The 27,162-nt window shown below is 38.1% G+C and overlaps 1 protein-coding gene across 3 annotated transcripts in view; it reads right to left on the reverse strand.

Annotated features, from left to right (window-relative positions):
* CACNA2D1 (calcium voltage-gated channel auxiliary subunit alpha2delta 1) overlaps positions 1 to 24,774 on the reverse strand; it is a 509,634-nt gene extending 484,860 nt beyond the window's left edge. For all 3 annotated transcript variants that reach the window (XM_036247167.1, XM_036247166.1, XM_036247165.1), the window contains exon 1: positions 24,552 to 24,774. In XM_036247167.1, coding sequence (XP_036103060.1) covers positions 24,552 to 24,646 — 95 coding nt within the window. In that variant the 5' untranslated portion in view covers positions 24,647 to 24,774. The remainder of the gene's footprint in view (positions 1 to 24,551) is intronic.
* Positions 24,775 to 27,162: the final 2,388 nt, after the last annotated feature.

Raw genomic sequence — 27,162 nt, forward strand, 5'->3', positions numbered from 1 at the left:
TGAAACATCAGATATAAGTATCTGTTTGTAAGAGAATGCTAGAAAAACTCTCTAGACATGAAGTCTAGGGGCTGTGTGAAATTATCTGGAAGTTTTGCCTGTAAGACCTAAAAGACAACCTACATTGCATATATTTGGGAGTATGAACATACAAAGCATTCGTAAGTAAATGTTCTAAAGGAATTATTTTTAATGATGTCTCACTGAAAATGAAGCCACTGTAATAACTGTATATGATGACAATATGCTCCAACTGTCCTTACAGGACTGCATGTGATATGGCCCTCCCAAGAGGGTGATGGAATTTGTGCTGGGGTTTCCGTTAACCAGGTACCATAAACTGTGTGGCTCAGAATAGCAGTCATGTATTGTCTTGTAGTTCTGGGGGCTAGAAAACCAAGATCAAGGTGTCAGTAAAGCCATGCTCCCTCTGGAGGCTCCAGAGAAGGATCTGTCCCAGGCCTCTCCCCTAGCTTCTGGTAGTTTCTTGGCTTGTGGGAGCATAATTCCACTCTTCACATGCTGCTCTCCCTGTGTGCATGTCTGGGCCCAAATTTTCCCTTTTTAATGTACATTTGCCATATTGGACTGTAGCCACCTTACTCCAGTTTGACCTAATCCTAACTAATTACATCTGCAAAGACCCTGTTTCCAAATAAGGGCACATTCTGAGATGCTAGGGGTTAGAACCTCAACATATAAATTTTGGAAAAACACAAGTCAACCCACAGGGACTCAAAAAGCAGTCTCACAGGTAACGAATAAATACGTCTTGTCCTGTATATTAATGGTTTGCATAATTGGTAATTCACAGTGATTTAAAATTTTAAACTGCTATTTTGGAATATATAGCAAATACCCCATGTGTTAAGGCACTTAAAAGAAAAAAATACATTCAGGATATGAAGAAGATAAAAACAGATGGTTCTAAATCATTGTGGTTTTTTTTTAATGTATCTATAATCCAGACATACGTATAGAAGTTTATTAATACTCACTATTTTCACTAAATGGTCCATATATTAATTTAATAAAATATAATCTCAATTTCCTAACAATGGTACCACAAATTGGATTATACTGTATGACATACTGATAATACAGCATGAGCACCAGGTAACCATATAAGCTGTTGTCTGAACCTGGACACTTTTGAGAGTGAACGGTCACTATTAATGGATAACAGGCGGAAACCAAAAGGGTCCTAGGCAAACTCAACATGAGGCTGAAATAAAATGCTGGTAGGATACTTTTAACCACATTTGTCTGGAGTAGAAAAAGGGAAGGACAGGGATTATGATGCTCATGTATGAATATTAAACATCTAAAAGAAGGGAGAAAATGTGTGAAAAGGCATTAGATTTAGCACAGAGTGAACGTGCAATATATTTATGTTTTGTTAATAAAATGGTATTAGAGAGGACAATATGAAAAGGACACATAAAGTGGATTTTTCTAGGCTCTCGTAAGTCAGTCAGAGTAGGACAGAGGTGAAATTCTTCAGGAGTCCCATTAAAGCCCAATCAACTAAAAAGATAAAATACTCTATTATTTATTTGCAGACAGGAAAACAGCAAGCAGAGAAATTATTCTTTGACTGAATAAAGGAAAAAAATTATCCTGGACCAGAGTCTAGGTTTCCATTTTCCCCCTTGTAAACAGCACTGCTTCCTCACCAGCTAGACAGTGCTCACCCGAATCACTGTTTCTACCCTGCACCACTTTGTATTGTCATTCTAAGTACACTGGCCTGAAGGGGAGCACACCAGCATGTAACTCTTCTCCATTTACAGTAAACGCAGATCAACAGAAATGCCTGGTATTTTTTTCATACTCATCAAGATATTTTTGGTGTGTGATCATCCAGAACAGCCCTATAAAATTTCAAAGCCCCATATAAAACAGAACACTATACAATACGCCTACAAATAAAGCTTGGTAGTAGAGTAAGTTTGTCCCAATAGTGCTCATATTGTTTTGGGGGGATGTGGGGGGGTCCCTGTTAATCATTCGTTTAGAAATGGAGTACTTTCAGCCAGGAAAATCTTCATTCGTTTACTACGCAGCTTTCCCAGGTGATACAAACAGCCCTAACTAGAGTGTGTGTCCCTCTTAATTACAGTTTGCCCACAGGCCACCCTGGCAACTGTCCAGCATTTCTGAGACCTACAAAGCATTTTGTGTCGTGTGCACAAGGACAGGATAGATTGTCTCATTTCCGCTCCAGACCCAGCAGGAAAGGGCAGATACCAGTGGACTTCTATTAAAGACATGATTCACTGCAAAATATTCCTTCAGGAAATTCACAGACCTCTAGGAACAGGAGAAATTGACCCCTGTACATCTGACTGTTAAATAATTACACTTCCTGCTTCACCAAGCACTGAATATAATAGTTAAATTTAGAAAATAATGTGAACTAGCCAATTTACCTTTTTTAATAGCATACTCACTAACAGGGATTAATGAATAAAACTCATTGATGTGATAAAACATTCGCAAAATGCAAACACCACATAAGTGTTTTGGGAGTGAGCCAGAAATAGACACCACTGGCAACAGGAGGACATATCATGGTCAGGTCATGGTGAGTTTACATTTACATCAAAGGTCCCCAATCCCGGCTGATTCTGCACCACGGACATTTTACAATGTCTGGAGACACTTTTTATTGTCATGACTTGGGAAGGGGTTGCTACTGGTAATGACCAAGGACAGAGACCAAGGATGCTACTAAACATTCTACAAAGCACAGGACAGGCCTCCACTACAAAGAACTGTCTGGTCTAAAATATCAGTAGTTTCAAACTTGAGCAACCTACTCCAGATTATGTGAAAAAAAAATTAGTGGTTTTGGAGTAAATGTTTGTGGTAATACTATCTTACCTTGGTGCATTTTAATAGACTTCAATAGTTATTTTGGATCAAGTTTCTCTGATTTGATTTTTCTAAAATTAGAAATTGTTACCAAATACTATAAAAGTATTATGGAATACAACCAAATATTATAAAATAGTCTAGCCTTTATCATGCTGTGTCTGAATTTAGGAACGACCATAGATTGGTAAGAAATAGAAATGAGTCCAACGGAATTGCATATAATATTAAAGATTTCAAAAGCCTTTTAATTTAAAGTTTTCACCCCACTACCAACTCATGATTTTTTCTTTATAAAATAAAGCACTGCTTTTAACCCAGCACATCATGAAGGCCAGAAACAGAATGACTCTCGTTGTGAGACAAAAGCATGAGAAGCATTCAGAAATGTATCTACACTGGATGTAATAAGCAACTCCAGTTCTGTCTCCCAAAAAATGTTAGAATATCTTCCCTGCGATACATTTTATGGAACAACTACTTTAAGTGTTTTTTAGGTCCTAGTTTCCTTATTTTAAACAATTTTGCAGAATACTTGCTTTTGATAAATTTGCATTATGTGTTATGTAGAACAAATTTTCAATCTTCAATATAGAACAACATAAATTAGAAAAAAAATCAGGCCACACGTCCCTCTAACTTTAGTTGTATCGCTTAGTTCTTTAATTACATAACTCAAATTTTTTTACACTTCTTCAAGTGCATGTTCTTCAGAACATCTGTCCTTATCCTCACAGTCTGTGCCTCTTAATCTACGGTACTGCTATTCCATCAGTATTTTTATAAAATAGCACTCGTTTTATTATTCTAAAATACCACATGTATCCATACTAGCTCTTTACTGCCCATGCTTAGCTTGCCATCACTTTATTATGCACCACTGATGTCTATCTAATTGATGACTTCTTTAGAATAATATTTGATGTTCTAAGGGATAGTATCTGAAGCTAGACATTAAACCTCAAGAAATCATTCTCTCAAAGCTTGTTCTATGACTATGCCCTGACATTGGCAAATGAACTTTCGGAAACATACAGCCCAGATATTCCTCTTCTGACATGGTGCTCGGCAGTTGCAATCACGAGTCAGAACAGAAAGAACTACATAAAAATCCTCCCTTTAAAACTGTGGTCTGTGCCCTGGTCGTTTTTCTCAGTGGTTAGAGCGCCAGCCTGCAGACCAAAGGGTCATGGGTTCAATTTTGGTCAAGGGCACGTATCTGGGTTGCAGGTTCCCCTAATCTCCGACTGGTCAGAGTCATGTAGGAGGCAATCCATTGATGCCTCTCTCTCACATAGATGTTTTTCTCTCTCCCTCTCTCTCCCTTCCTCCCTTCCATTCTCTCTAAAAAAAAAAATAAATGGAAAAATATCCTCAGGTAAGGATTAACCAAAACACATATATATGGTCTGCATTTATATGGCCTACTCATTAGGGATTTATCTGTGCTAATTAACTCCCTTTAAAATGACACCTCTCGAAAAAGGGCTGGCTCAGAACTAATCAGATCTCATATGCATAGATGTGCCTTAATTCACAATCTAATTAAAAATGAGGATGGTCAGGGATGAAAGTTACACAAGGACTTTCATTTCAGGACCACCTAAGGTCAACAGAATAATTTCATAGATAATTTAGTGTCAACACCCTGGCCTCATAAAAATTCCATGATGCAGCAATATGGGTTGCCTCATCCATATATTTCCTTTAAAAATATTTTCCCTTCCTGCTACTCCATGTAGCTTGAAGAAAAAGGCTTAACCAAACCCCAACCAAGCTGCTCATAAAAAACATAACACTTTACTTTTAGATGTGAGGTTTATAAGACAGTGGCATCTGGTTTTAAATTCTCATCCATATTTTTGGCCAAATTGAAATATATTAAATTAAAATATTCATACATGAGGGTCATCTTGCCAAGATGTTTTAAATCATACATATAAATGTAATGGTAATTAATATTTTATTGCAGTAATTAACTATACTGGTTACCAAGGTGCTGGACAATTTCCACAAGTAAGATTTCAGCAGATTTCTTAGCATCATGGCCACTGCAATGTTCTAAATTACACATTCTCTTTCGTGAAGGGGATTTTTAAACTACATAGAAACAGTAAGATCCACGAACTTACATTAGAGGAAATTTATCAATCACATATTTTTTTATGAGCTTATCCTGAAAATCACTTAGAAGGCCAGTGTAGCCAGAGTTTGTCTAGCACTGTCAACATTGGCATTGTTCTTGACCCAACATCCTATTAGCTCAGAGATGCAGCATCTTTATTAAAAGATTTAGTTTAATTCGATTAGTTTTAAGTGACCCACTAAAGAACAGAATAAGAACCCTTCAAGAGAATCTTAAAACATATAAATTTTGATTTTCTTAGGAAACTAGTTTATCTCAATAGTCTGGAAAACTCTATAAAAATCCTTGAGACAATTGTTCAGGAGTAAGTGTATAAGGACAGATATAACTCAGAAGAGACTGCAAGGAAAGGCAGAAAATAAAAGAGTTGATAACCTTGCTATACCCATCTATTGTTATAACTTTAAATGCCTCAGCTTCATTAGGTAAAATTCCACATGCAATTTGAAAACATCTTTGACACCGGCTGTCAGAAAAATCTCCAGTCAAACCAGGAGAAAACAAAAGAAACAGACTTTATAAAAAAAAAAAAAATGTTTTTTTTTTCATACATTTCAATTACAATGAGCACAGATGCCTAAGGAGAAATTCGGGTCTACAAAAGGAAAAAGTTTTGCAATTCTCAATACTTACTAAGTGAACATGTGAACTACTCCTAGAAAACTTTTAATTGCCTTTTGCAAGAATCATAGTTTGATTCTGAATGTGTTTCAATACAGTGAGAATATTATACTTTCATACTGTGGCAGACACTCTCAGATCTGATACATCAACAGAGAGTTTTTATACAGCCTCACTCTTATAGGCTAAGTACACATTATACAGTTAAATTTTTCTTAAAACAAAGTGTAAAAAAAAAATGCAGCCTGCCTCAGGTATGGCAGCCCTTCCCTTCATTGCAGTACCAAGATATCTGTTCACTTACAGCAAGCATTTAGACTCACTGGAAATCGGAAACATCCTAAAGAGCACACACTGAAAGTCAAATTTGCTTGTGAATCACATAAAATGCTAGTCAAAACTACAACGTATAACAATCGGAAATAGGCAGCTCCTTTCAAACCAAAATATTATGATTACTTTGAAGAAAAAAGTCATAGCTATCCAATTGCCAAAACCAAAAATAAGCATGAAAGAAAGATCATATCATTTTCAAAGACCGTTTAATATGACAATCTTCCATTTTCATTTTTTAAATTCCATTTTCAAACTGAAAACAGTAATTTGGTTACCTTAAGTAGCCAAATCAATTAATTTAGAGTTACTCCGGTTGTGCTCTGCCAATCTGACTCAAGAAAAGTATAGAGCCCTGGCCAGTTTGGCTCAGCTGGGTTCGGTTCCCGCTAAGGGCATGTACCTCGGTTGCAGTTTGTCACCGGCCCTCTTTGGGTCGTGCGGGAGGTAGCCACTCCTCGATGTGTCCCTTTCACGTCGATGTTTCTCTCTCTCTCTCTCTCCCTCTCCACTCTACCTGAACAACAACAACAAAAAAAAACGAAAAATGTCCTCAGGTGAGGATAAAAAAAAAAAGAGAGAGAAGTATAGAGCCCTGGCGGGTTTGGCTTAGCAGTTGGATCATCAGCCTGCGGACCAGAGTCCCGGGTTCAGTTCCCGCTAGGGGCACATACCAAACAAAAAAACAAACAAACAAAAAGTGTAGAAATGGAGAGTTTAGACAGTTACAATCCTTTGAAAGGTAATGTCATCACAACTAAATCTAGTTATTTAAAACTCTGTTCATATCTTTTTTTTTTTTTTTATCCTCACCCGAGGACATTTTTGCATTTATATTCAGATAGAGCAGGAGGGAGAGAGGGAAAAGAGAAAGAGAGAGAAACATTGATGTGAGAGAGACACCTCAACTGAATGCCACCCACATGACCCCAACCGGAGCTGGAGATAAGTGCAACCAAGGTCCGTGCCCTTAACAGGAACCCAACCTGGGACTTTCTGGTCCACAGGCTGATGCTCTAACCACTGAGAAAACTGGCCAGGGCTGTACATATCTTTTTTAAAAATATGTTTTTATTGATTGTTTCAGAGAGAGAAGTGGAGAGAGAGACATAGAAACATTGATGTGAGAGAGAAGCATGGATCAGCTGCCTCTTGCACCTCCCTACTGGGGATGAGCCCACAACTGAGCATGTGCCCTGACCAGGAATAGAACCAGGAACTCTCAGTCTACGGGCCAACACTCAATCCACTGAGCCACACAAGCTGGACTGGTTTTTTGTTTTTTTTTAAGCAAATATTAACAACTAAGTTCTAGCCAGGCCGGTGTGGCTCAGTGGTTGAGCATCGATCAAGAGGTCGCACCCTGGCCGGTTTGGCTCAGTGGTTAGAGCGCCAACCCATGGACCAGAGAGGCCTGGGTTCGGTTCCCGCTAAGGGCACGTACCTCGGTTGCAGTTTGTCCCCGGCACCCGTTGGGGTCAAGTGGGTGGCAACCAGTCAATGTGTCTCTCTCTTTCTCTTCTTCCCTCTCTTCCTCCTGCTCTATATGAAGATAAATGCAAAAAAAGAGGTTGCAAGTTCGATTCCCGTGCAGGGCACATGCCCAGGTTGTGGGCCTGATCCCTGGGGGAGGGTGGGGAGCATGCAGGAGGCAGCCAGTCAATGTTCTGTCTCATCATTGTTTCTATCTCTCTCTCTCTCCCCCTTCCAAATCTCTCCCTAAAAATCAATTTAAAAAATTTTTTAATAAAATAAAAAATAAAATAATTTCCGAATAAGTGATCTACCTCTTCAGAATCAATGCATCTGTAAACATTGTGTCCCATCCATAACTGTTTCTGGAAATGTATACAGAGGAAGATCCCTTTCTATTCCTTTGCTCAGGAGAGCTGCCTATCTTCTTGTCATTAACATACAGGGGTAAACAAAAGTAGGTTTACAGTTGTGATACAAATAAATAATAAATTAATAAATAAATATATGGCTCATCTATTTTTAACTTCCTTTTCCATTAACTGATTTTCATTGTGTTCTACAAAAATATTCATTTGCAGTGGATATGAAATTTATGAAAAGTAAATAAACTCTATTCCTTTAGGACAGTCAATGTGAAAAGCACTGAGTTGGACAACTATTCTAACCAGATTCCCCAGGTGTTAGCACACTAATTAGTGCTAGTGGTATAACAAGACAAATTGTGAACAAATCAGATAGTCTAAGGACTTCCAAACAAAAATGACTTAGGTATGCACAGAGCACCTGTGTACAGCATAGGAAGGGCCCTTTTCTAAGGCAAACTTACTGAGTACCCAATACTTAGGTATTCTGAAGAAGCATTGTATAATCTTTTTTTTGAGAAGCAGTAAATCTAAATCTAAATACTAAAGAGAATAAATGGTAGTTGATGCTTTCAATTATATGAACATTTCTACATCAACACTTGATAAGCAGGACATTAGTTATGGACATATTTAAAAAACAGATGCTGGTTAGGATTTTACAAAATCCAAGTTTATACAGGCAGGGAAATGCACATAATTTCAGGAGAGACCTATGATTTCATGAAATATAAATCTTAATTTGGAAGTAATTTAATCCTTTACATTTCAGAAGAACTGCCTTACAATTTTTCTACACTGTTGCTGGCAATAATTGTGTAAATTGACTTAAACCACAGCGGGGAGAATTTTTTTCTTTGTAGAGGATGAAAAGTTCAGCTAACACTAGTAATGAGTTGTTAATGAGCTATTGGGATTTACTTTCCTTACAGCATGGGTCAGCATTGATGTAGCAAACTACAGTTTCCCTGGAGGCAAAACACAGGTCATCTGAGTGCTTCAGAGAATAGTCAAAGTTTGTGAACAGTGGGAAAGAATTGAGTATTCTCATTCATTTTCTAACTTTTGGTGTTTTTGTGATGGCTGTGTAACAATAAAACCTGTGGGAGGAAGAATTCTAAAATGGCTCCCATGTATCATCCACTGTCTAGAGTGAGGGGGTGGGACCTGTGATTATAGAGGGATCAGTCCCATGAATGGGTTTGTTATATGGCCAAGGGTGAAGGAATTCTATAGACGAAAATCTCAAATTATTTTATTTGAGTTCATTAAAAGAAAGATTATCATGGGTGGTCTACTTAATTAGTTCAAAGTCCTTAAAAAAGCAACTGAACAGAGATTTTCCTGCTGTCTTCCAGAAGAAAGGAAGCTGCCATGTTGTCAGGTGGCCTCTGGCAGGTGAGAATAAAGGGAAGGAGGGTGGAAGTATTCCTACAACCACAGGAAAGTGTCAGCAACCACCTAAGCCTTAAAGAAGGGCAGGGCACTGGCTGGTTTGGCTCAGCAGATAGAGCGTCAGCCCGTGGACCAGAGTCCGGGGTTCGGTTCCCACTAGGAGCATGTACCTCGGTTGCAGTTTGTTCCTGGTCCCGATTGGGGTCATGTGGGTGGCAACCAGTTGATGTTTTTCTCTCACATCGATGTTTCTCTCTCTCTCCCTCCCTCTCTCCCTCCCACTCTATCTGAACATAAATGCAAAAATGTCCTCAGGTGAAGAAAGGAAGGAAGGAAGGAAGGAAGGAAGGAAGGAAGGAAGGAAGGAAGGAAGGAAGGAAGGAAGGAAGGAAGTCCCGGAAAGGAATGCAGGCCAGCCAATACCTTAGTGCAGCCTGTGAGTCCCTGAGCAAAAGCCCTAGCTAAGCCATAGCTAGGCTCCTCACCATGGAAACCGTGAGAAAATCAATGTCCATTGTTTTAAACTACCAAGTTTGTGGCAGTACATTACAGAGCATGGAAAATACCAAACTGAAATAAATAAATGAATCTCGATTACTGAATTCTAAACAAGTGACCACTCTATCAATCTTCATATAAAATATCTTCATGAAGATTCTGTCTAGTTTGTTTTCATTAACCGTACTTTAAATTAGTGGTCAGTCTTTTGTCACATTTGTATCATCTGATCAACATCCTTTTTTGCATAAATGCTGAGGATTTAACAGTTTTCCTAACTTCTCCCATTTAATTACCACAGCAGGAGGAAAGCCAATAACTGGGCACAAAGAAAGGCCACACTTTATGTGATTCTGCACACACTTCCAAACTTCATGATATACAATAAGTTCTAATATAAATTCTTCTGAAAAATTAGACTTGTTATTTTAAAATTTATTTTTACTCTTTTCTTAAAAACTCCATAGTATTAATTTATTCCTCAAAGTAAGATATGTTTGTTGCTTATATTCAAAGAAAAAAACAAAGCACAAGTTACACAAGTATCACAATTATTGCTGACATAGTTTTTAAAATTGCTATTTTCGAGTTTGTGTCAATTGCTAGAAATATATTATCAAGAAAGAACATGTAGGGAACTCTCTGACAGAACCGAAATCATCAGGTGACAATGGGCCATGAACATTATTTCTCTGCACACAAGAACGCAAGGTCATTGACCTCCTCATGTATTTCTTAATATGCCCTTCGATCAGATAAAGAAGCCTGGTACCATATCATGTTTTAGTGTAATTTGGAGTAGCATAGAGTGTCAAAAAGGGAGAAAAACATCAAACTTCACCATTTTTCAGAAATACAATGAGGTATTTCAGAAATATTATTAGAGAGAAAACTGAAATATGAGGCCAGAGTAAGAGCCTTTCAAAATCATACCCAAAGGCAATGGGGTAACTCAAGCACTGAAGTCTCCCTTTATCCACAAAGGATATGTTTCAAGACCCCCAGTGGATGCCTGAAACACACATAGTACCAAATTCTATACATGATGTTTCCCCTACACCTACATACCTATGATAAAGTTTAATTTATAAATTAGGCACAGGAAGAGATCAACAGTAACCTATAATAAAATAGACCAATTATAACAATATTCAATATACTGTGATAAAAGTTATGTGAATGTGGTCTTTCTCTCAAAATACCGTATTTAACTGTACATACAGAGTGTATACGCTGGACCAAGGAATGATTCAAATCCTGGGTGGGACAGAGTAGCACAGTGTGAAATTTTATTATGCTACTCAGAATGGCACCCAATTTAAAAGTTATGAATTGTTTATTCTTGAAATTTTCATTCTATATTTTTGGACCACAGTTGACCTCAGGTAACTAAAACCATGGAAAATGAAACCTCAGAGGAGGGGGGACTACTTACTGTACCAAGAAAGATCTAGTTTATGTTCAATGGACACATGAGTGGCAAGCATGTAACAACTAAGACTAAGTTGTTAGGAAACAGTTGGGTGGTAAGCAATTAGATATTAGCAGGTATTAAAGCCAGGAATTCTTCCTCACAAGATGTTATCAAGGCAGGTTCCCTACCTCGTTAGCCGCAGAGGCAAACCAGAACCCACATCACATGACTCCTTTGAATTCTCCTACTTCTGATCAGATGACATTCAGTACTTTCCATGTGCCAGTGCTTTACATGAACATTCTTAATTCTTGCAAATACCTTATATGGTTTTATCAATGGGAAGAAACACTTGCTCAAATTACCCAGCTATAAATTGTGGAGCTGAGCTCTGAACCCACATGCTAACCAACCAGGCAAGTTCCATGAGAGAATTAAGCCCTAATGTTCAAAAGCATCCATTTTTAAGAATTAAATGCTCCTCTATGCAACATGGCACTAATCATGAACCATTTTTGAGAGAACTAAAAAAATAGTTACTCAAATCATTATCTGTATTCTGGGGTTCAAATGAGAAAATCTGGTTGGAAAGGCTGCAGCCACCCCACAGATGATCATGTTTTAGACTTCTAAGTACTCCCCACCGTACCAAACTGCATACCTTGAAGCCTCTGAACTCCCAGGTCAGACTAGTGTGGTTTTGACTTTGCTGAAATGTCTATCAACAGGCTTACTAGCAACTCTGGGGAGCAAGTGGAGCAATATGGAATCACTGTGGGGGTTGGAAGATAGGAGAGTTATTACAAGACTCAAAGTGGGCAAAAAAATTGAAACTATAATCAGCAAGTATACATCCTATCCCAACGATTTTAATGTTTCAGTCACTCCCAATGAAATTTGCAATCCTTTATATGTATGAGAGTTCTTCTGTATATTAAAAAGCATTTTCAGGTTTTATGTTTTCTAAATATGCACACCTGAATCTATGTGCATATTCCACAAGCATTTTATAATATTTTCATTTCATAAGAATTATGTTCATGTAGAATATATATGATATAATGTGCTATATTACTATATTATATAATATATAAACATTATACAATATTATGTGTGCGCCTACACACACATACATGCATTTTGTGTTATCCTGCAATTAGGGTGCAGTGTAAAGGAAACAAAAAAAGGAAAAAGAATAGACCCTGAGCAGTCTGTTGTCCCCAGGCTTTAGAACCTTGTGCAAATTATGAGAACAGAATCCCAGGGGCCAATCTACTTCTCTTGTGGAAAAATCCAGAACGTATAGAATCAAATCCAAGGCTTGCAACCCTCAAACCAACCCTCTGCCACGGTCATTTACACCCAGGGACTCAGCTGGCTTTTAGACACCACACAGACAGGTTGTGTCACATCTGATAACTTAAGGAGACAAATGGGCCTCATCTAATTACCATGCATGGTTGGCTCTGTGATGAGTTACCATTCCCCTATGTTTATTTATTACCACTGAGTACTGATATAAATTTTAAACAATTACTCACTGGCAGACCCTGACATGATGTATATCAATCCCTTGGGAACTGAGCTACACATGCACAATACAATTTTACCTCAAGAAAATTAATTCTGATTTCTACATTTATATTGACAGGAATATCAGATGTTGAGAGACAACCAAGCTTCAATGTTTCATTTAGAGCTGTGTGCATACCCTCTATTGTCCTCATCCTCCTGGGGCTTCAGGTGGCCCATCAGTGTGTCCCTCCTGACATGTCCACAACTACACGTTTCAGTCATTTCTAATAGCATGTCATGGCAAAGAAGGGTTGGTATTTTTAAAGTGACAAACATCGTATAAATTTTACACGTTCCTTTCTGTGGCAAATGTCAAAAAGGCAGGTTCCTGCCACTTGAAAACTTGCTGTTTCAGTGGTTATTGTCAAGTTGTACTTATCAGTCCTGGTATTAATGTAGCTTCATCAAACTATATCTTTCCACCACAAATCGATTAAAAATGTTAAGGATTTTATTTCTACCAAGAAGAGAAGAGTGTGTGGAAAGGGCTGACCTCTTCACTGTGGAAAGCGAAGGGGCGGGGTTAAGTGAGATGACTCAGCAGCTGGACAAGGCAAATGCAAACTGGCCTTTTCAGTAGGCTCTTGGCACTTTTCTTGACTTCTGTGGTGGTTGCTAAAAATGCAACTGGTCTTGATTTTACTCTTCTGTGCTCACCCAATTTGGAGAGTTGTCTGGAATCATTTCTATAAACCTCATCAGCATATTGCTTTCATAATTTTCAAATATTCTGATTTGACGCTGAAAACTCACATCTTTCTTTGAAAATGAGAGATTATCGATGGCAAATCTATTAACTTTTAAGAATAGATTCAACCTGCTGTGGCACAGTTCTCATACAACAGGTGCTGGCTGAAATGTCGAGATAAAACATCTCAAGTCTTTTGTGGTTCTGCTTTCTTCGTGGTCTCTTTTAGGGTACAGGTTGTCCTCAACCTAGAGACAAAACACTTCACTCACAAAATTCACTGCATCCCTCTTTATAATTAAAGGCTATACAAGCTTTACAAAGACACACTTTTAAGGCCTGATAAGCATTCCTTTCCTGCTTCATGTCGGGTTTTTCTCTCATGGCTCAAATGATACATTAGCATGATCATCTAGCTCACTGAACCTTAGTTATCACTTCGTGATTTCTTGAAAGCAGAAAATCATATGTGATACAAATAATAAAGCCTGGCCGTTCAACAGTCCTTCAAAATTCCCCATACATCCTCTCATTTGATCCTCATAGTATAACACTGTGATTCTGGCTTAACTTAACACTATTGTTCTGCAGATGGAGAAACAGACTTAGAGTTAGTTCTCCTCTGCTTTACATTGAGTCCTTTCCCCTCGACCTCATCGCTGGCATATGCAGCCAGGCACAGCTGGGCCAGGAAGGCGACGGTGCTAACACGGGGAAGCTCCTGCCGCAGCAGGGCAGCCAAGCACAGCAGGTAAGTGTGGAACTCCAGAATTAAGCTGCTGGAGATCAAATTTTGCTCCTAAGAAAATTCAGAAACGTTCTTCATACTCTAAATGTAACTTTCCTCATCTATAAAACAAGAATAATAATATTTATCCATTAGAGGACTGTTGGATGGGTTAAAAAAACAAACAAACATGCAGAGTATTAATTAACAGTGCCTGGCATACAGAAAGTGCTCAAAAATGTCAGAAAGCAATATTTTAATATGTAAAGATAACTGTTAGTATTAGTGTCCATACATTCTGCAGGTAGACATATCAAAATTAGCTCAAGTAAACTGCAAATAATATCTATGAGAGAAAAAAGAGAGTAAAATCACAAAAGGGAAAAATACAGAGCCCACCCTAACTCTTCTCATCTCTTGTTACAAACCACAGGGGTGATTTTTCCACACTGCACTGGCACCAATGAGATCAACATTGATTCATAGATCTGCTGGCATCTGCGACCCTAACCATTCATTCAGTCATCCTGGAAGCTCAGGGAACCGCTGTGATGGCAGCTGCCAGTAATTTCCAGACCTTCAGGAGACCTGAAATGCCTCTTTAAGAAGTGACCAGGAACATGCTTTGTGAAAATAGTCTGTTAGTGGTTTCTTATATTATCAAAGGTATCCTTTTGTTTTATTGATAAGAAACTGTTCCAATTCAAAGTTCTGCCTTTTGCTAAAAACTGAATATAGGGTAGAGGAATAGAATGATAAATTGCCAAAACACGAACTATTTTCTTTTTGTTGTTGCTTGCTTTTCACTGATATTTCTTTCTACCATAAGCATATACACTTATAAAATCCAATAATATTTTGCAGAATTACATGGATCTTCAAGACGATAATGTCTTCTAAAAAAAAGAAGTGAAAGGAAAATAAAGACCAAAGAGGATCGAATGCTGCTGTGTTCAAGGGAGTAGAGTTATGACCTGGAGCTTTATTACTGCCAATCAACGAAAAACTCGAGTCTGTGCATCTCAAAACTTGACCACTATTCATGTGTATATATTCCATTTCTGAATCATGTCATTCCTTCTTGAGAATGGAGTATGTAATTTGAAACATTTCTCTAAAAACATCTCTAGTAAATTAAAAGTGTATCTATTCTATATTCTATCTGCTTTAATTTTTAGGGCTGTTTCATCTTTCAAAAGTTACTTTGTAAGACACTGTTTTTCTTCTTGATCCCTTCCTCACTTACCTGTCAGAACATTCCCTCCTCAGCCACAATCTCTCTCAGCTCCTTTTGTCTCCCTGCCATTTGGTATACTCCCTCTGATATCCTCAAATCTCTCTGGTAACACTTATTTAGTTGTCTTGACCAACTTCCCCAAGTCCAGGAGCCATTTTCTAAGAAGTGTCCCTTCTTCTATCCATGCTAATAGCAACTGGCCTGTTGCAATGTAATACCTCCTAGTGAGATTGGACCAGGGTATGGAGAAGTGACCCAAGTTCTGGCAACCAGAGTCCTTTTTCCAAATCCCATCCTGATGACAACTAAATGGGATGTAGATGGCCATATGGACCATATTCAGACTGTCAACATTTCTTTAGGAGACTGTGTTTGGATTAAAATTCTAGTCTCAAACTAGTTCAAAGCTCTGATGGAAAGAATATAAACTCACAGCTATTCAATACCATGAGCACTGGAAAGCAGATAAAACCAACCTGAAGGGAACAGAGAAGAATGAGGAGTCAAAGAAAACCCTAGGCTGGAGCAAGAGATGATCCTGATGACAGTCCCACCCCTTCCTGCAGTTATTGGTACATCCTTGACCTTGACTCCCATTAACTGATCAACCAGCTCACTACCCCTGAAAAATATTTCCCTTTTGGTTCAAAATAGTCCTGTGGTTTTCTGCTACTACTTGCAATCCCAAACAGCCTAAGAATATAACTGCTATTTTCAAACAAAGAAAAAGAGTGTAAAATGTCTTAAACTGTCTTCCTTTGAACTTACTATACATCTCTTTCCCTTTCCTCACATTGTCAAATCCCTTGAAACAACAACCTACACTTGCTACCTTTAGAGTCCTAGCTGCTACCAACTCCTAGGTCACTGAGGGCACTTCAGTCAGCAACGCGCTGCTGAAACTGCTCGTGTCCTCCATGGACTGGTGATGTCCATAAAGGGCTCATCATTTCTGATCTCTTTGCAAATGAAACTGCAAACCAAGGTTCCTCTTTGAAAACTCACATGTCTATCATAACAGACAATAAATAAATATTTGCTAAATAAACAAATGAACCTTTATTCTGGCTTCAAAGACTACTCCCTGAATTTGTCTCCAAATCCTCTTCAGATATGTATTTCTAATGGTTTAGTATCACAGAGACACTGCTAATCAAAATGTCCAACAGTGAGCCTATTACTACCAGCGACTTGGTACTCCTCCTGTGTACTCTAGGCTACAGAGTTCAGTGTAACATGATCTACCCATTAGAGATCATAGATTCTAACTCTTCTCTCTTCCTAATTCCCCAAACACCAGAACCAACAGGGCCTGACATTTACTTCTGCGTTATTCTTCTTAGCTCTCAGCTTTCCACAGCCACTGTTCTTCTCCAGACCGTAGCCCTCTCTCACTCCAGGAAAGCTGCAGTGGTCTGCTAACTGCTCCCCCCGTCGTCTCTACTTCAAATACTGCCCTCTTTAATCCATCTCCTAGATACTCTGAGTCAAAGCTTATAACTTTTGCTCTTAATTTAAAAATCTGAGGATGACGGTCAAATTGGAGTACGCAGAGCTGGGCTGCCACCAATGTCCATGCGCTGTGAACACTGCCCGTCTCCCTCAGGTCATGTAGAAAGATGGCCCTGATGCAAAAATGTTGTCATTCAGACTCAAACCAACAATCCAGTCCCAGCGACATCTCTTCCCACCCAGCAGCCCTAGGCCTACCACTGTGTCTCTTCAACATGCTCTGTGCTTTCACTTGGTCATGTGTTGATGATGGGCCCCACTGCTCATAGTCAGCTCTGAGTTGTCATGTCTTCCGGTGGGACTCTTCTCCTCAGTTTGGGTTCTCAGAATGTAGTTCAGTGCACGATATGATTTGTATTTAAAAACAATTGCATTATTCATTGAATTAAATTGCATTTGATGTTAAAATATATGAAGCAGGAGACATTAAAAGAGAGCATATATTAAAAGTATTTTTTAAAATATGATTATGTACTTTGAAGTCTAAATGATCTTCAATATAATACATAGAAGCCTACCTATCTGCAAATTATATCATTTCTTATAATCTAATGGAAAAAAATTACAAACAAAATTTCTTTCTTGATTATTAGCACTTAAGCTTTTAATAAAGTATTATACTAACACTACATATCCAATAAACCATTTTCCCCAAGGTTTTATAAAAAATAAAAATGTTTAATTGCTTCTATTTTTTGAGATCTAGACAATTTTATTGTCTTTGGTTTCTAAGGTAAATTACCATAAATGAATATTTAAATATCTAAAAACAAATATTACATTTAGTAAAGAGCACTTCCAGGATAACCAAGCTCACATGGGGAATGGGAAAAAATCAGAAAAGTTTTAAAATAACCAACTGCCACCTATAGCATATTTAATTTTGTAATCCAAGGGCTTCTTTGCCCACTTACACGTGTATGGTTCCTCAAAGCATTTTTACCACAATGTTTCGGGATCACTTTTTTAAAACAGGAGATTGTCCAGGCTGCCTAAGCCCATTTATTTTACTGAGCCAGTCCTCCTTTAACCCTCAAAGTAAGATATCAGTAATGTCTTGCCATCCCTTTGCATAGCCTGACAGGAGGCACCTTATAAAGAGAACGCTTTCCCCTAATTATCCCCACAGTATGTAGGCAAATGTCAAAATAAACAATTGTATAGCTGTTTGACAATTTTGGTGGAAGTTTTGATTATGTATTACAGACTTATCTGTGCATCAAAATCCCTCAACAGTTTCCCACAGAGAGAAATGTCCAGTGTAAAAGGAAGTCCCCCGAAACAGTGAGAGAACAATCAAGTGAGAAGGAGGACCCGAAATTGAGGTCTGATCACAGGTTACTGGGGAGAAAACAAACCAAAAATTCTCCCTTTGATTTAATGTTATATGCAAATAATAAATTGTAATTAATAGTAAACCTGTGTGTGTATGAAAGAGAGAACTAGCAATTAGTTATTTGAATAAAAGAATTCATAATTAACCAGAACATCACAATACATTTATAATCACAAAGAAAAATAATTGACAGTAAGATTATCCCCAAATCCGAAGCATTTAAAATGGACATTATTTTTCATTGTCATCATTTTTAGTTTAAATAGGTCCCCATTTATAATACAGAACTTAAAATATATCCTAAATTTTTATTCCAGCAGAAGCATATGGAAAAAAAAAAAATCAGCAGAAGTAAATGTTAAAATAACATCTAGCCAGAAATATCCCACATTCATATTCAAATAGAACTTTAAATATTGCTTCACATATAACAGCCTGATTCTGAATTATTGAAATTAACTGTAAAAGTACATCAGTTTGTTGAGGCCACAATGTCAATCTTTTCTTTGTTTATAATCTTGTTAGAATCTGTATAAATGCCAAATTTTAAAGGAGCTATGATCACTTGACTAATTTTTTTAGATTGCTAATAGTAGTGTATTCATGTGTATTAAAATATTACAAAATATATAACACCTATAAGAAAAAGAAACCTGAAAGTTATATTTTACAAATAAAACTTTAAAACATGGGCCCATTTATCCTTCATTCCAAAAATGTCAAATATGTTTAATTTTTACAAATTTCAAAGTATTCCATATCTAAATGGCAGAAATAAAACTGCTCAGCATACAAAGACCTTTTAATAAGTACCCAATATCCCATGTGCAATAGTTTCTTTCTCACATTTGTTTTATTTAAAAGATGGCAAAACTATCTTTAGAATCATACTGCTTCTGTTATTCATCAATTATGTTAATAACTTGCTTTTGAATACAGTATCACATTTGAGTTTCTTTATAAATTATTCTAAATGCTAGTGTTAAAAAGTATTTTGAATGACATTTAATCCCTACAAACAGTTGTGGATTGGCAAAGATCTTAAAACATGCATATTTGTTAATCAATTTACCTTACTGAAGTTTTCTGTACCCTAGCAAACCACTGGAAGAAGTTTTCAAAATACCTATGTGTACACACACATACATATGACACAGGGTGGGACAAAAGTAGGTTTACAGAATTTATTCTTGTGATAATTTGTTAATTATTATATTATTTTCCATACAAACAACTGTAAACCTACATTTGCCCCAACCTATATATATTTGCACACACATAAAATACTTATTAAGTAGAATACTATAATATAAACTAGACAATTTATCTAACTAATTATGCAATGTTAACATTTTAGACCCTCAAGGGAAAGATGGTAAATACAGCATTTTTCACAAAGTGCTACTATTTTTAGCTCAATTTACATTGAAGTCAAAACCCTCTTTCTTTCAACTCTGTAAACAATATGACACAACCATTTTTCTTTTCTTGTGCACACAAAAGAAAAAATAAACCATGTGTAAGCTGTGTGGTTGGTTATCTCGGTGTAGTTCCAAGCACACAGGAAAGCAACCATATGAAAGGCTCGAGTGCTACTACGCAGATGTCCATGAAAAGGACTGGCTGACATAGTACGTTACAGTGCCTGATGCACACTGTCAGCCTTAGTAAATGTAGAGTAGATGGGATAGAACAGAGTTCCTTCCCCATGGTAAGCAGCTTGCATGCTTTTTGAAAAACTATAACAGCCAGCTCTTTTATTACAAATGATGAACGAGCAATAAATGATTAAGAGCAATAAAATGTTACTTCTTAGAAATACTGAAATTCTGATTTTTTTCAAACTTCCAGCTATGTATGTTTAGGTTATAACTGATTATGTCCATACATGTAAAACACTGAAGGAAATCAACAAATTGGAAATTTGCCTAAAATATATTTTACTTTAACCATTTAAATCTCTAGTTTAAGTTACTAAACAGTTTGAAGACACATACAAGAAAACAAGATGTGAATTTAGAAGTACAGATTACTTACTTGGAAATTTACATGTGTATTGAAAAGCAAGGGAAAGAAATTTCTGTATATGTGCTTTATATAATGATACTCTAAAGAACATATCAAATAATATATTTGTTATGTATCCAATTTTAAAAATTATTTTTAAAATTCCTAAATGCATTGTTATTTCTTTTGACTATATACTTATAAATATAAATACTAAATTTGAATATATAATTTGCATGTGTTATTTATGGTTTTGCAAAACCTTACCATGTGTAAATCCTACCAGGGCAATCGTATTATGTTATTTTTATCAATACTAGAGTAATAAAAGAAAAAGGTCTATGTAGCAAGGTTTCTTTGAAGAAAGAGTGGTAAATTTTTTATCTTTTTCAAAGTAAACAACTGGCTTTAGATTCTGGTTTAATATGTATTTATTAAATTAAAATTAAATTCGTGAAAGCCATAAAAATAATAAGGGCACATTTTATCTCCTTGTTATAAACCATAATAAGCTTACACTTTTGTATATTTCTACTTTTTTTTTTTGTTTACATCCATTTTCATCATCCAAATGCTCATTCAAATGCCAATCCAAACAGCTACACATATACCTATGTATAAACATTAATAAATTGAATACCACATTACTACTTATTTGGAAAAATATATCTGCTGTTGCATATTTTAAACATGCACCTGTGGAATAATAAATGTCATATGCTTAAGCTGAAGAAAATCAATTAAAGATCTACCATAAGGACGTGTTAATGTTCATAGTTTTCAGGTTTTATTTTTACATTTAATATTTTATCTCATATTTTATCAAGAAAAATTTTCTTGTATACATTGTATGTGAATACAAATTGATAAGCCCAACTGCAAATGATTATATCACTTCTAACACACAGAAAACAAATCCATTCCAATGACAAAAAATATTTTTCTATCGCCTTTAAACTTAAATGTCTAATAACAGAAAATAAAACATATATACATATACATGTGTGTGTATATGTATATATATCTTAAGTATTTAGACCCCCAAATACTATTCTTTTATAAGATATTATTTATTTCATGTAGATACCCGTAATTCTTACAAACATATTTATCCCATTATACAGTTTATATTAAAATCCCCATGTACCAACAGTCTCTCAGCCAATTATTCCTGACTGATTGGCATTTTCATATGACTGAGATAAAAGTTTAACAGAAGAGTAGTTATAACTACAATTTAAAAAACAAAAACAAAAACAGATTTGTAAATAGATTCTAAAATTAAGAGAGACAGGTTTAAATTCACATTACAATACTGGCCACAATACATCTTACCCTAAGTTTTAAAATAGAAGTGTTTTCACATGAGTCAAGAAATTATTTCTAGAACAAGCAAGAGTTCCCTTTTTGAAAACTATGTTTTAAATTACCAAAATAACATGTGCATGCTATAACATGAAAATTATGTATTTTCCATTTATATATAAACCAATATGCATTAGGTGGTTGCTACTATACAGTATATTTATGTTTCACACCTTACTGAGACCGTCATTTCCACAAGAAAAACCTAACCTAGCAAAGAATTTTATCAAAATTCCTTTATCTGAAAAAAACCATTTTAGCATTAACACTTAGAACAGTTTAACTACTACTTTAATCCAGAAGAATATGCTATAAGAATGTATGAGAAGCAGAGGGTAGAAAATTAAAGATATTTAGAATGATATATTTTTGCTTTATTACAATAAAATTTAAGCCCTTAATATTATAAACACTAACAGACACAGACACACACACGCGCGCGCACACACACACACACACACACACACCCTTTGTGAATTACTAACTCTAATTCAGGTCCCACTCCACTAAGTGCATAATTCATTTCATAGTGTGTTGATGACATCCTCTTCTGATAATCAAAACTTCTTATATTACCTTTTCTCTGAAAAGTAAAATTGTCAAAAAAAAAAAAAAAATCCAACAAAAGGATTTACTAATGATTTCCAGAGAATTTTATACATAGAAGCATAATAATGTGTCTTTAGTGAATGCTACAATCTTTGTATGCAGTTTCTATAAACTTGAATTTTTTCCCAAGGATTTGAGATTTATCTGATGATCCCAACACTCCATATGAATTCTTTTCTTGCAAGAAAAGCAAATGGCATCACATCTTGATGAAAATAACGCTGCATTTTTTAAAATTTTTATAAAATTTATTCAGATACCTAACATGAAGTACAGATGTCACCTATCATTTGTCCTCTCCTCAGAAGATGGTGTTACTAACTTTTCAAATAAATAATTGAAGTTGCAGACCCTTGCAAAAATATTGTTAATATTATCTAGAAAATTGTTTATTAGATCTAGAAAATTGTTTATTATGGTTTTATTTCATGAAATGTTTCACATAAATTGAAGCTATCTTTAATTGCCACTGTTAAAAAATAAATTTCAAATCCTTTCAAAAAATTTTTGTTTTTCCTAATTCCTATCTTTGCCCACTATTTTCTTTCTGGTCTCTAATAAATTTCTGACCATAAAAATTAGTTATTTTAATTCTAGGAAATCATTTATTACAACTGTCCTTACAATAAGAATTTTTACATTAATATTTTACCAGTATGTTCAGGAATAAAAGGTTGTATTTTGTTGGAGTTTAAAGTCATAGTTTTCCCCAATGGTGTGATGATGCATTCCCTCCAAATGATAGAAATAATGATAAATTGGTAGCTAAAAATGAGAATTTAAAAATGTGTAAACTAAACACATGAACTCCTTTTTAAAGAGCCACTTCTTTATTTGACACAAAATGCAAGTGAGTCACTTGAGTTCTTCTTGTATAGGCCAAGCTAGAAAGAGTAAAAATTAATCAGAGAAAATAATTTTGAAGCATCTCTAGGGTAATTCTTACTCTTTTTATGTTTCAAAATATCCGCTTGGAACATGCTGCCAATTAAATGAAGATCTACAGATGGCATTTACCCTTTGCTTCATAACAAAAAAAAGGATCTGCAATCATTTTTATGGAAGATTATCTAAAAAGGAACATGACTGTAAATCAATGACAAAAATATTCGACACTTCCCTTCTCTGGATTAAAATGTGCATCCATCAGGTGCTTGTACTGACATCTAATGTAATAAATACTTTAAGCTGAATCTAATAGCTGCAGGGTTTCAACTGGTAAAGATTTACTGTTAATATCCACCAAAAACTCCAGTTTGGATTCATCACTCGGTCAACAAAAGGACAGCAAATAATTCCCAACATCATAAATACCGGGAAGGCTACCTTGGGCTTTGTTTTTGTTATGTAAAATGCATTCAAGTGACTCATCCACTTAAGATTACCTACTGTCAGAAGCTTTAAAGTAGCTTCAAGAACTAAAATAAATGCTTTCCCAGAATGCCTGATAGGCTATTCGGCGCATTTAAAAATATGTATGTATTTTTATGTGCCACTGATTTTGATTCTTTTTCCCAGCCTAAGAGAAGAGAGAATTATTTTCCATTCCCTTCCTGCCGTGTGACTACATGGCTACCTTTAAGCAGTCTATTTCCAGAACAGCAGCAAGGTTTTTTTTTTGGTATTTTTTTAAAGTTATTTTAGAAATGTTAAAAATAAGAGAAAATTGCAGGAGCCTCTGGTAACGCTCAGCCTCTCCCTCAAAGAATAGGTTCTATTCATTCTAAGAACAGGAACCGCGTGTCTTCCGGCACTCCGATGCTTCAAATGAGGGTTAGAGAGGTTGGCTGGCTTGGTCCCGGTACCTGCGAGACCCCTGGGTGGACGGCACTCTGCGGCGGGGAGCGGGCACACTTCCGATCAGAAAGGCTGTCAAGTGCGCCCAGTGATCTGGAATCGAAACGAGTTTGGACACTATAGCGATTAGAGAGCATCTCAGAGGCCAAGTGCGTGAGAAGTCCAGGCTACCCTGACAAGCCTGACATTACCTGTTTGTAAAATACCCAACCAAAACACAACTTTTATTAGACTGGGTCTGATGAGAACTGCTAACTGGATGGAAACTTTCTTTCCCCCAGTACCTATAAACTCTTTACGCCTCGAGGATCCTGAGAGATGGGCTGAGGCGCCGCGAGTCGTCGGCGGACGTTCCCCGGGACAGCGCGGCCCCGGCGGCCAGCCCTCCGACACGCCGCTTCGGAGCACATTCCGGCGGCGAGCCGCGCGCTCCTCCCGCTCGGCCTCTCCGATCCAAGCCCGGCTCGCTCCCCGCCCCCATGGGCAGAAAAGCCCCGCGATTCGGGAACGGACTTCGCGCCCAGCTCCAGCGACACCCTCGGCCGGCACTCAGCCCTGCCCTGCCCGGCGACTTACGTGATGGCCGAAGGGAACGGCTCCTCCGACGAGGGGCGGATCAGCAAAGATTGGAAAAGTGTCAGAGTCAAGGCCAGCAGGCAGCCAGCAGCCATCTTCGCGATCGAAGATCAATCCCGCCTCCCTTCCCAGCCCGGGGAAGGAACGGAGCTGGAAACCGCGGGAGGAGAAGGAGCACTCCGCCCGGAGAGCAGACGTCCGGGGGCTGGCGCGCCCGGCCGGGGCGCGGACTCGCGCTGGGGGCGCAGGGGCGAAAGGCGGCGCGGGGAAGGGGCGGCGGCGGGCGGACCCTCTAGCGCGCGTGGCTGCTCAGCGCCGCGGCTGCCTCGCCTCCGCCGCCATCAAGGGCGACTTTGGAAACCGACCTGGGCGAGCCTGCCAGCGCCCGCGCACTCTCACTATCTCTCTCTTTCCCCCTCTCGATTTCTTCCCTGATTTATTCCCCTGATTGCCGGGGAAGGGAGGCGGAGGCGGGGGCGGAAGAGGGGTGGCGGCTCTTGGGAGGGGTGTGGGGGTGGATGTAGGAATGGGGGGATGGCAGGCGGGGAGACTTGTGGCAGGGAGAGGCTCCGTCTGGCTTCTCCTGGCAAGTCAGAGGGAGGTGGCTGGGGGTGGACAGCGGGAGGGCTGGGCGTCAGCGCAATCGGGCGGAGACCGGCCGGGAGCAGCCCTCCTTACAAGGCAGAAAGGAACTCCTAAAGTCGGCGTCCGCTTGCGCCCGCCGCCCGGCGAGCGGAGGAGGAGCGGACCCAGCTTCGCAGGGCTCCCGGGGGACAGCCAGCAGCCCAGCGGGCATCAGGCTGCAGAAGCTCCAGCCCAGTACTTGGCTTGTGTCTTCGGGGGTTATTTTTGCACAGGCAGGCAGCGTTCCCCTAGCCCTTTTCTCGGGCGCAGAATCCGCTGCCTGCCTGGGAATCGTGGTGAAGTGATTTGACAACAAATGTAGGAGGGGTTTGTATTTGCATTTTAAAGCACTGCTTTTGACTCTACCAGGTGGCACTATTCGTTTGCCCGACAGTGCCAGAAGCTAGAGCCTCTGGCGTGGCTGAATACCTTTTGTGTCCACACCAGGTACGGCTCACCTGACGAGGACAGGGCCTCAGGGTCCGGGTTGAGGACATTCTGAGAAGCACCTGATGCTGTAAAATCTTCCCAGTCCTGCCATTCAGTGGGACAGAGGGGTGGAGGGACGAATTCTCCATCCGGGGAGGACCATACTGCGAAAAGGGATTTGTACCATCCTAGTGAGACTACTTCCAGAATGTTTCAAACGCCCTGATTTGGCCACTGGTCTCCCCTTTCTTGACAAGGTTGCTGCAGGGTGAGTTCACTTTGTCACTGTGAAGGCACAAAAAGGGTAGCAATTTGAGAAAAGCGCCTGAAATGTGGAGGAGGAATTAAGGGAGGGGGAGAGAGCTAAGGCGTAGCAATGCCGAACCAGTTTTCTCGTCCACTCCCAAGAGAAGCAGTGGTAGGGCATGCTCAGGCCTTCTCTTGGAAAGAACAGGTCTTGGAGTAGGCCTCTCCCAACTGCACAGGGCTCTCAGGGAACTGGTGCGCCAGGAGTGGAAAGATTTCCTTGGACATCTTAAATTCTTAGGCTCCCTAAAACAGTGTATTAGAGCACAACTAACGTGAAGCACAGAGAACATCCCTATGTGGGGGGAAAAAAAAAAAAAAAGACCGTAATGCATATGCGTAAAAACTATAATTATGAGGTGGTTGTAAAAAATTTTTAATTAGTCCTTCTTTAGTTTCAGGGGGAACTTATGAAAGGAGAAAGACCCTCATGTACTCGGAATTGATGTTCCAGCTCTGTGATGGCAGCATCCCAAAACAGAGAAGACCTAATACTACTTGCTAGCAAAATTTTAAAAGTGTGTGTGATGTTAAGATTCTTGACCTAATGGTTTTCTCCCCTCCCCTCACCTCCCTTCCTTTCTTTCTCGGTGCCTTATTTGTTTTTATAATCTCTACATCTCTTTATCGCTCTTTGTTTCTCTCTTCCTACTCTGAGAGGCCTCACAAAAGGCACCCCATGGGGACTTAACTTTGTTTTCTGCTAAACATAGTATGGCAGCAGGAGCTAGCAAACAGATGAAGTGGGATGTAATGCGATTGAGAAATGGAGCTCAGGACGGATATTTTATATAACTGAAGATAGTTTTCCACTCCAAAATTAGATAACCAAATAGTCAAGCCCATCATTTCTTTCCCAACTTTTAATGATGCAAAGGCAGATTTTCTTCCCCAGCATGGGGATTACGAATAGCAGAATTAGATGCCCATTATTGTCTGTGTGATATGTTGGTATCATAATAGCCTCACTACATAAAAACATTTTTCTAATGTATTCTGTCAATTATTTCAATAATGACCTCAGACTTCCTACTAAGATATACCATTTCCAATTTTATATCCTTAAGAGAAAGAGCTTAAAGAATAAAAAATGCAATAAACTTCTAGAGAAGGTAAGTCAGCCTTCATTATTAATGTTGTTGGCCTTTGAGCCAACTCTCAATTTCTTTAGATCACTCTGATGAAACACACTGTTCTCTAATATCTGAGGCTGTTGAAGAAAGATATTGCTTCTACAATTCTTTCTGAAAGG

This window comes from Molossus molossus, unplaced genomic scaffold (assembly GCF_014108415.1).
Source record: "Molossus molossus isolate mMolMol1 unplaced genomic scaffold, mMolMol1.p scaffold_m16_p_7, whole genome shotgun sequence".
In the NCBI taxonomy this organism is placed as follows: Eukaryota; Metazoa; Chordata; class Mammalia; order Chiroptera; family Molossidae; genus Molossus; species Molossus molossus.